The sequence below is a fragment of the Equus quagga genome, chromosome 15 (genome assembly GCF_021613505.1).
Source record: "Equus quagga isolate Etosha38 chromosome 15, UCLA_HA_Equagga_1.0, whole genome shotgun sequence".
Taxonomy (NCBI): domain Eukaryota; kingdom Metazoa; phylum Chordata; class Mammalia; order Perissodactyla; family Equidae; genus Equus; species Equus quagga.
Genome location: NC_060281.1, coordinates 35,613,202 through 35,623,999, shown reverse-complemented (window position 1 = coordinate 35,623,999; position 10,798 = coordinate 35,613,202). Strand labels below are relative to the sequence as shown.

Below are 10,798 nucleotides of genomic sequence, written 5' to 3'. Positions count from 1 at the left end.
AATATTTGTATGTATATACAATACACAGTTTGTTTATGGCCTTAGATGAACCAGGAATCTGAGCATATTGGGCTATTTATTTTTCTGTGCCTCTGTTTAGAAATGTAATATGTTTGTGGATTTGTGGAGTTTATGCATGTGGTTTTGAGATTTGCATATGTGTTACAGTATAAGGAGTGAAGTTCAAGAGTCTATAAAAGGCAGAAATAAGCAACCAAGACAGGTCTTGTCATCTCCTTCCTAAGCATCTTTAAAAACTAGAGAGATCCTGACTCATTTGGATAACTGAACCGTTTAACTTCCTACAGGAACTTGAAAGAGATATCTTTCAAATTTTTCCCTCCTCCTCAAAAACCATGAAATGGTCAAATAATAGAAAAAGGAGAGTCTGAATAGATCTGGTAACTGAAAAAGGAGCCAGAAAAAGACAAAAAAAAAGGTTAAAATTGGGTTGGAGAGGAGACAAGTTGAAAAGAAAAGAAAGGGAAAATATGTAAAGGAAGGAAAGAAAAAGACAGAAATAGAAAGAAACCAGAGGAAGAATACAAGACAAAATTCCCAGGACTTGGAATGGGATTTTCCATGCCCTGAACATAGAATACATTCTGACTTTGAGTAGGAAAACATCTACCGGAAGAGAAAATTCTGTCCCCAGCCTTGTGGAAAGGATGGGAAAGGGAGAAAAAAAAGTGAAAAGAGGGCCAGAATGATGCAACTCTCAACCCCGGAGAAACTGAAAACAGAATTCAATGTGTTCTCATGAAAGGTGAGCACCGTCAGGAAGAGGTCAGGTGAGGGAACTAGGCTGAGAGGGCCAAACATTCACCCTGGCTTCCAAGAGTGGGTGAGGGCCAGTATGAACTCAGGGCCGTCCTGCCTCAACTGCCATGAAATTCTAAAAGAAAGGCAGTTCCAACGCTTTGATCAGATGCAGAAAGGGGTCATTTTTGCCCACTTCACAGTTCCATAATTGCAACTTTCCCTTGCCATTTTGTTCATCCTGCAGTCAGAAGGGATGTGTGCAGGATGAGCACAAACACATCTGTGGTGACTGAATTCTTTCTTGCAGGCTTCTCCCACCTGGCCGGCCTCCAGAGCTTGCTCTTCTCTCTCTTCCTCACCGTCTATTTGCTCACCATAGCAGGCAACCTCCTCATTGTGGTGCTGGTCTCAGCTGATTCTGCCCTTCAGTCCCCCATGTACTTCTTCCTTCGAATCCTCTCAGCGCTGGAGATTGGCTACACATCTGTCACCATCCCATTGCTACTTCACCACCTCCTTACTGGTCAGCGCCACATCCCTCGCTCTGGCTGTGCACTGCAGATGTTCTTCTTTCTCTTTTTTGGCGCCACGGAGTGTTGTCTCCTGGCAGCCATGGCCTATGACCGCTATGCAGCCATCTGTGAACCCCTTCGCTACCCTCTTTTGCTGAGCCATCGGATGTGCCTACAGCTAGCTGGGTCAGCGTGGGCCTGTGGAGCAATGGTGGGCCTGGGCCACACCTCCTTCATCTTCTCCTTGCCCTTCTGTGGCCCAAATGTCATCCCACACTTCTTCTGTGAGATCCAGCCCATCTTGCAGCTGGTATGTGGAGACACCTCATTCAGTGAAATGCAGATTATTCTGGCCGCTGCCCTCCTTATCCTCTGCCCCTTTGGCCTCATCCTGGGCTCCTATGGGCGTATCTTGGCTACTATCTTCCGGATCCCATCTGCTGCAGGCCGCTGCAAGGCCTTCTCCACCTGCTCCTCCCACCTGGTCGTGGTCTCCCTCTTTTACAGCACTGGCATCTTTATCTACATCCGTCCTAAGGCCAGCTACGATCCAGCCACTGACCCTCTGCTTTCCCTCTTCTATGCTGTGGTCACCCCCATCCTCAATCCTATCATCTATAGCCTGCGGAACACTGATGTCAAGGCTGCCCTAAAGAGAACCATCCAGAAAATGAGGGCTGCAGAGATTTGACAAGGGGGTGACAGTGATGACTACCATTCTCAGTCAGCTCCAAATCACCAAGGATCAAAGGGAGAGGAAGCATGGTTCTCACCTTGGGGGAAGGGCATCCAGTCAAGAAAGGAAATTTACCTTTGAAGAACTACTGGAGCCAAACCCCTCCTTAGATTCCCAACGCGCGCGCGCGCGCGCGCACACACTCACACACACACACACACACACACACACACACACTTTATTCTGCCTTCTGTTATAAGAAACAAGAAATTCAAGATGGACAGTCAACTTTACAAGCAGAGCAAGTTGATAATTAGGGAAAAGTTATAAAATGTCATCTCCACCAGACTATCAAGGTAATAAAATTTCCAGGTCCTTAAAGTTATTTGACATTTATACATCCTGGGTAAGGCATTTGTTTCGTGGGTAGTGCTGCTGGTTAGTACATTAGCACCCATAATTATAGCTAATTAAATCCATCACCAGGCAAAGAACAAAGTCCTTAAAAAGTGAGGAAGGGCCAGAAAAATTTCAATGACAATAAGTTCTTGTGAGAACCAGTGTGACGCAGTAGTTAAGAGAATAGATTTTAATGTCAGACCTAATTCAAGTCTTAATTCTTCCAACTGATTAGCTGTGCTATCACAGGAGAATGAGATAATCTCCTCCAGCCTTAATTTCTTTATCCATAAAGTTGGGATAACAATAGAGTCTATTTCCTTGGGTTTTTGTGAGGATTTATAGACTTGTAAATCACCAAGCTTAATATCTGGCACACAATAGCGTCTCAATAAATATTTTTTATTAGTGAGTCAGAGAGGTAAGCATAGAGGATAATATCTACATTGGGTGCCTTTGTTGGGGGACAGAAGAGTATTTTTGGAATGTCAATGGCATTGGGAACCAAGAGAAACAAAGGAGAATCAAGGAAGAGACTCCACACACCACTGCTACAGGAAACTAACACCCAGCACAGAGACAAACCAAAGACAACCAGGACACTGAGAGTAAAGATAATGGTGAAGTACCTGAGAGTCAAAGACATGCAGAACAAAGAAATGAGCCGAGCTGAGTTAATCAATATAGATGTCTCAGAGGGACAAGTATTCATTAATAATTAAAAGAGCAGTCTACATCCTTTTTCTTATTCCCGACACTTCATTCAATGTTGCAAGCATTTATTGAAGGCCTTGCATGTGCCCATTGCTCTGTTTGGCACTGTGGTGAATACCAAGTAAATACAGGGTGGTGATTTTGCCCAGATGGTGCTTGCTGTCTGGGTGGGGAGATAATGCTGATTCTCATGAAACTGTCAGAGAACAATGAAAAGTAGGGAAGACAATGCATGGTTATACTCTCACTCTCTATCCAACAGAGGAGAAGGATGGCCTTCCCTGGAGTCATGTGAACTGTCTGGCTCCTTGATTTTCAAAAGAGGAATTCAACCCAGTCCCTAAAGTTTATATACTTATCAGTGAGTAAAATCTCAGAACTATTGCTCCTTATCACTCATCAAGACCTCAATAGAGAAGGGCAACATTTAGGAAGGATTGCCTAAAGGATGGCAATACACCTTTCCTTCTGATAATCTAAAGTCTTACTCCCAGACTAAAGTAGACCAGCGGAGAGCTGCATCCCTAAATGCTTTATTTTCCACCTCCCACTAATCTCTGCTCACCCCACAACATCCTTCATAGAATTGTCATTGCTCAACAGTGCTTTGGCGTTCTACCATTGGTTTACACTGAGGAGGATTACAAGAAGCAACATTATGAAACTCTCAGAGGAAAACTTTCTCTCACATCTCAGTGCTAGGAATAACTATACTTCTGTCACATAAGCAGTGACATTTTCCTAAAAGCTTTCTGAGGATATAATTGACATATAATAAAATTACATATATTTAAGTGCACAAGTTGATATGTTTTGACATATTTATACACCCATCAAACCATCTCCACAGTCACGATATGAATATGTCCGACCCTTTCAAAAGTTTCTTCATGCCCCATCGCAATTTCTTTCTTCCACCTGGCCCTGCACTCGTCATTTCCAAGCAAGCTCTGATCAGATTTCTGTGACTACAGATCGGTTTGCCTTTTCTAGAGTTTTACATAAATGAAATCACAAATGATGTACTCTTTTTGGCCTAGTTTCTTCATTCAACATAATTATTTTGAGATTCATCCATGTTTTGGGATCAACAGCTCATTCTTTCTTCCTCCCGAGTGGTGTATCACTTGTTTATACATTAACCTATTGATGGAAATTTGGGTTGTTTCCAGCTTTTGGTTATTACAAATAAATCCTCCATGAACATTTGCATACAACTTTTTGTGTGCTTTCACTTCTTTTGGGTAAATATTTAGGTGTGGAATGGCTTGCTCATATGAAGGTGTATGATTAACTTTTTAAGAAACTAAGGATCGACTTTCTCCTGTTTATATGACATCTAGTGAGCTTATAGCAAATTCATAACTCAATTCTAGGAAGTGTACATTTCTTCACAGAATGCTTTTGAAGTACTCCCCTGGTTTCTGATTTCACCTTATTTTTTTAATTCTACAATTGTCTTTGTTTAATCTATCTCATCCTAATTTGGTGCATATTGTGTAAGGCACAGTAAAGCCTTTCTGGAACAAGGCCTGGAGCTCTGAGCACGCAAAAAACAGCAGGAGGGATTGTTGAATGGGAAATGCCCTGGGTCAAGACTAGAGAGCTGTGTTAGCATCCACAGTCTGCTACTAAAGACTTGCATGAACTGGTGCCAAATCCTTTCATCATCTCTCTGGTTTTCAACTTCATCAATAACCAGTAGGGCTGAGCCAAATGAGCTCTATGACGGGTTCAGCTCCCTATTCTGTGCCTATTTCTTCAAGGACTTTCTGCTTCTTGTGGCTTATTTGCTTACAAAGAACCAAAAAGATTGTGGTGAATGCTCCTTCTAAACTATTGTACCAAGAGATCTTGACTAAATTGATCCTGACCAAATATAAGCACATTCACTTGGTTGCCATGGCAAACACCCGTCAGAATAGGTAGCAAGTTTCTAAATTCAGAACTATAACCCCAGATCCAAAAGAAGCCAAGGAGATAGGTTTCTGTTTCTTTTGTTCACACAGAAATTTCCAGCAGAGAGCAGACATGTATGTGCTCATCAGGGAAAATGAAGACACAGGGAGGAGCCACTTATTGAAGGGCTCATTGAGTGGCCAATATTCACCTTCCCCCAAGGGTGAGGAACCAAGAGATCAAATGATATCTGCTCCCAAAATCCAGTATGCTCTCTGCCCCATCTTTCTTTCTGGTGAATGCTCATCATAGCTTTGAACCATATATGAGCATCCAGCATCTATCTAGAAAATATCATCTGAGGTTGCAGTTTCTCACACAGGGCTGCCGGTTCCCTCTCTGGGGAGGATCTCCCAAAGAAGGGAAAGGCTTAGCAGCGTCTACGGTGTTATTAGAAGGCAGTCCCCAATAACATGGAGGTTTGCAAACCAGGCACGTGTACTAAAAACATTAACCCAACTGCCTGACAAGGTGCCTGAAATTGTACTCTTAAAGACTCATAAAACCTCTTCCCTTTGAATCACAGGTAATTTTTGACGTCATGAACTTCTAAGAAAGTTCATTACCTGAGTCTTTTATCATTTACATTTTAAGGGAGACTTGTGGGAGAAGATGTCACCGGACTTGGAACCCAGACAAATGGAGAGGGAATGATAAGAGGCAGTCCAAAAGCAAAAAGGAAGGGTCCCGAAAGGTGGGAAGGTGGCTAAGTTCGGCTTTGTCCATGTCCCAATTGTGCTCCAGTCAACAATATGACTTCTTTTGGGTAAGCAGGGCCTGACGGCCTCTCTGATTTCCTAGCACTTCTCTGGACTGCCTTCTGAGGCAACAGAATTTTTATAGAGCGCCCCCTAGTGATCAGAGAGCATATAACGGACTTCTCCACCTCTTTTCAAGACAGTCTGCACAGGCTGGAACAGCGCAATCACCTTTTATTTGAAGTGGGGTGGGAACCTGCGGTGGTGGAGCTGGGAGCTCAAAACTATTGTTCTCTCGTTACACTAGTATAGCAGTTCTCAAAATGCAGTTCCCAGATCGGCAGCAACAGCATCGCCCAGGAACTTAGAAATGCAAATTATGTGGTGCTACCCTAGACCTACCGAATCAAGAATTCCACAGGTAGAACCCAGCTTAAAGTCTGAAACTACTGCTCTAGACCTCAGTTCAAAGGATAGTTGCTTTGGGGCTAGGGCTCAGGGCGAGCCCTCCAGAGTACAGGAGAAGACGCAGTTACCTACTTCGGCCACACGGTGGCACAACAACCCTGATATCCTGATCTATGAGCCTTAAAGATCAGTGCTGTACTCGCATAACTGAAGAAAAAGGCCTGCGCCCAGAAATTGGTAGGCTCCTGAAAGTTTCAGGAGAATTAGAAAGCCAAGGTAAAAGTATTTGTAAACAATAGCTTTAAGCCAATTCCAAAGACAGCACAAGAATGTGGAGCTGGCCCAAATAATTCATCTAGAAAGAGAAATGCTAGCTTCCACCAACCACAACTTTAAAAATAACTTTCTTTTTCCAGTGAAAAGGCAATTAATAGAAGGGAATAGTTGGCTCACAAGAAACGACATGGGCAGCGCCAAACTCCAGGAAGTGAGTCCAGTGGAATGTGGTAATAATTTCCAACTCCAGTAGGAAGTCTGGAAAAGTCAGATTTTTCAGGGGGGGAACTGAGTAGAGGATGGTGTTTCCACCCATATCTTACCACTTCTGACACATCTTCAACCAGGAAACACAAGGGGCTAAGAGGAAGTTGGGCCATTAACACTGATGATCACCACCACTCTTACTGTGAGTGTGACTTTCACCCTGAGTTCTGTGAAAGAGGAAAGTGTTGTTTGCTTTTCAAATTTCTGTTCACCCAGACTCCCACCACCTCCTGTCCTGATGAACAAATTGGGCAGGAAATTTCACCAGCGAGGAAAGGTAGAGGGCAAATCTAATGAAAATCCCATCCCCTGTATCCCCAAAGTTCAGAATGTCCTGGCAGCTTAATTGAAAGCTGAAGATTTGGGGGAGGGAGGAGAGAGAAAGTTGATGGACTGATGCAAATGAGGGCACCTGAGCTGCACAGGTCAGAAGGTCACTTTGGGGGTGGAAACATAAGGGGGGGACCAACTCAAAAGGGAACCACCTTCTTCTCCCTCTTTAACGTCACGCATGAGGTAGACCAGAGGCTCCAATGAGCCACTAGGAATGGGGGTGAAACCCCTAGAAAATAGGATGAGGCAAGTTAAATGAGAAAACTTAAAAAGGGTTTTTTCACCCACCCTGCACCACCTGTCATCCTTATGCTTCATATCTTCTGCTCCCAGATAATTCCCTGGGGACACAAGCACCCAGGGATTAGCTGTCTGATGCTATCCGGGATTTCCCACACTTTAGGCGGCGTGGGAGAGACTCTGAGGCGGAAAGAGGCCCGATTCCCAGAAACCCCACTTAGTGACCTTGCAACCCCAGGTATTTGCCTGAGAACGAGTAGATTCCTGGAAATGGTGACTATGGAAAACCAACTTGAGCTCCCCTTTCCACTCCCACTCTAGTGTGGCCCCAAATCTTGGCTTGATGATTCCCCCTGAGGAGGGGTGGAACCCGGGAGAGGTGAAGCCAGGGTTTAGGCTCCTGGAAATGGGTGGCCTCTGCTTAGTCTCAGCTAAGAACCTCAAGCTTCGTCCCGGGTCTGGTCAGGCCTCAGATGTCACTCCCAGCCGCCTGTCCATCCCGTGCAGCTTCTGGCGCGTGACGAGGTTGGTCTTCTGACTGATGCTCTTGCCACAGTTACAGCAAGAGGACGCTCGCCCGTTGCGCCCTCTGGTGGATGACGAGGGGCGAGCTCTGGCTGAAGCTCCTCCGCAAACCCCGCACTTGCAGGGCTTCTCGCCGGTGTGAGGGCGCCGGTGCTCGACCAGGTCCTGGCCAACACGGAGACGCTTGCAGCAGTCACTGCACCGGTAGAGCTGCTCGCCGGTGTGCACGCGCTGGTGCACGAGCAGCGACGAGCGGTGGCTGAAACCGCGGCCACAGTCGGAGCAGCTGAATGGCTGTTCGCCGGTGTGGACGCCCTGGCGCATGGCCAGGTTCGAGCTGCGATTGAAGCTCCAGGTGCACTGGGGACACACGATGGACCACTCACCGGTGCGTGCGACCTGGTGACGCCCACAGTCCCAGCTGAGGCCAAAGCGCTTCCCGCACAGAGCACACCAGAAAGGCCGTTCTCCCTTCTGTCTGCGCAGGTGGCGCGTCAGGTCTGACCTCCAACTCAGGCGCTGGTTGCACTGTGAACAGTGGAAAGGCTTCTCGCCGCTGTGCCTGCGCTTGTGGAGGTTAAAGATGGAGCGGTAGCTGAAGCCTAAATCTAAATCTCCTTCACCTTGAAATGACATCTTTCTCAGGACATGCTGATAGAGCTCAGGAAATGCACAGCTCCAGCACATGGTACATTCCATAAATGCTTGCTAAATGAGCACAGCAAGAATTAGAACACAATGAGATCTGGATGTTAGGGCTGTGTGGTGTTGACAGATGTGTCTCTTTTAAAGGACTCGTAGATAGCTATATGTTGCATATAAACCCAGCAGATGAGGAACCATATGGGATGAGGAACCATGGGGACTGATGCAGAATGACAATTCCAGGATGAGGAAGTATACATGGCAAATACATTTGAGAGCAGGGACTAATGATGAGTACAACAAAAGACAAAAGAGTGTGGTTGGCAAAGTTGAATTTCCCAAAAATTAACAATTGGATGAGTACATTGGTAAGAGGAAGTATGACAAAGGAAAAGGAAATAAAGAGTAAGTTTCATTTCCCTCTCATCCAATCCCTTGCCCATATATTGAAACCCTCCCTTCTGCTTCAATACTAAGCATTGGACCCAGCCCTCTCACCTGCAGGAAAGATTGGACTAAGCCCCAGATCAGGAGGTCTTGGGTCATAGAGAATAAATACGTGGCTCCTTACCTTGCTCCAGCTGTGAGATCAGTTCAGGTTTAGGAAAGAGGAATCCTATTGGATCAATTAGAAGATCAAAAATTTTTTACTAAACTGTCCACAGCTATTTTGCCCTATAGTCTCCATACCATGACACTCTAAAAAACAAAATTCGGATAGTCATTCTTCAACTCGTCGAATCCTACTTTTCGAACTACCACCCCTCCACCAACTTACGTCCACCTCCCCTATATCCTACATACATGTGATCCGTTTTACTCTCAAAATTCTAGAATGGGTGCCCGTGGCTCACAAAACAGTGTCACAGATGATGGCTTCAAAGGTAGGCTTAGGCCATATAGTTCATTCAACATGGCTAAGACCAAGTTTTGTAACCACCTCCATCATCTTATATTGCCCTGACCTAACCAGGCAGACTGTTGTATTTATATCATCAAGTAAGTCCAGCTCCCTTTGAGTCTTTGCTTTCATACTTCTTCCTGCCTCAAATGCATTCATTGCTTCTCCTCTCTCCATAGTTAATTATTTCTATTCATCTTACACAACCTCCCTCCCCCATGAAGTCATCCTTGACCAACCCACTCCACATAACACTTATTCTCTAAGCTAGTTCTTCTCAAACTATCTATGGAGAAGGACCAGGAGTTTGTTTGGTTTTGTTCTTTTGGTCAATGAGATGAGTTCGCTGGCCATAGGCTTGGATGAAGTAGCCATGTCAAATTGCTATAAAAGTTCTAAATGCTGTTTCTTAATTTGCATACTTACCCATCAGAAACTGGTAACAAACAGTTCACAGACTGGCATTGGTCCATAGACAACACTTTGAGTAGCACTGCTCTAGAACACTCATTTGACATTGAGCATAGTCAGCCTTCTGTGTTCAGCTGGTGATTTTTCTGTATGGACCTCTCGTCTTGCCAGCCAGAAAGTAACCTCCAGTTGGGCAGAGGCCATGTCTTATCCATGAACGCCCCACCCCAAACTGTAATGTGATGTGTGTGCTGTGGGATGGTAGACCATAGAGGATTATGGGGGAAGTTTGGGATTTGAAGAAAACAAAAATGTGATGGAAAGCAACTAGATCCTTCTACTATAACCTTGCTATCAATATAAGAAAGATAATATTGGACTGTTAAACCAAGGATCTGATCAAAGTTGTTATGATTCTCAGCTTCCTTGATCCACACAGCCTCTACCTACTCATAGCGCCCACTAAGAGTCCTGCCCATAATGCGAGTAAGATGACTACCTGAGGACTGACTGTCCTGAAATCTCCAGCTCCGCAACTAGGATCATGGTGCCCATTCCCAGGCCTTTGTACTTTACACAGTCCATTAGTGTAGCTGCATTTCCCATCACATCCTGTTGGACTATTTAGGGAAAAAAATGTGTATATAATAAAACTGTAATGGAGAGAAAAGAGTGTTATATGCATTTGGGTAACAGTAGAGGTTGAACACTTCATGGCTAAGAAGAGAGTGAGAGAGAGAGAAAAGAGAGGAAAATGTGGAGAAGAAATGAGAAAAGAAGGAGGAAGAACTTAATAGAGGGAAGGAGGAAGGAAAGGAGATACAGGCAAAAAGAATAAAAGGGATTAGTGTTAAAGAAGAAATGTAAGTGAAACCCTTCTCGGTTTTGTAAAACAGCTGGTGACAACTTGTTTCTGCTAATGAATTTATGGGCTCTACTCTGAGTGACAAATTTTACTAAGTCTCCCCAAAGACTTTTGTTATAATGATTTTTACGTGGCTTTCTGAATATCTTTAACAAATTAAGGAATATTGTTGCTTTAAAAGAGTCTAGATTTCTAGAAAGAGTTATA

The 10,798-nt window shown here is 44.5% G+C and overlaps 2 protein-coding genes across 2 annotated transcripts; one reads left to right on the top strand and one right to left on the bottom strand.

The window, feature by feature from the left end:
* The first annotated feature begins 1,026 nt into the window (after nucleotides 1–1,026).
* LOC124226042 (olfactory receptor 10C1) lies at nucleotides 1,027–1,965 on the top strand. The gene has a single exon (XM_046638839.1). The coding sequence runs from the start codon at nucleotides 1,027–1,029 to the stop codon at nucleotides 1,963–1,965; it is 939 nt and encodes a 312-aa protein (XP_046494795.1).
* A 5,741-nt stretch (nucleotides 1,966–7,706) lies between these two features.
* LOC124227070 (oocyte zinc finger protein XlCOF19-like) lies at nucleotides 7,707–8,456 on the bottom strand. The gene has a single exon (XM_046640977.1). It carries the CDS (start codon nucleotides 8,454–8,456, stop codon nucleotides 7,707–7,709), a length of 750 nt encoding a protein of 249 aa, XP_046496933.1.
* Nucleotides 8,457–10,798: the final 2,342 nt, after the last annotated feature.

Bases quoted from the DNA above. Each gene is read 5' to 3' on its own strand.
- LOC124226042 (XM_046638839.1), top strand. From the start codon at position 1,027: ATGAGCACAAACACATCTGTGGTGACTGAATTCTTTCTTGCAGGCTTC.
- LOC124227070 (XM_046640977.1), bottom strand. From the start codon at position 8,456: ATGTGCTGGAGCTGTGCATTTCCTGAGCTCTATCAGCATGTCCTGAGA.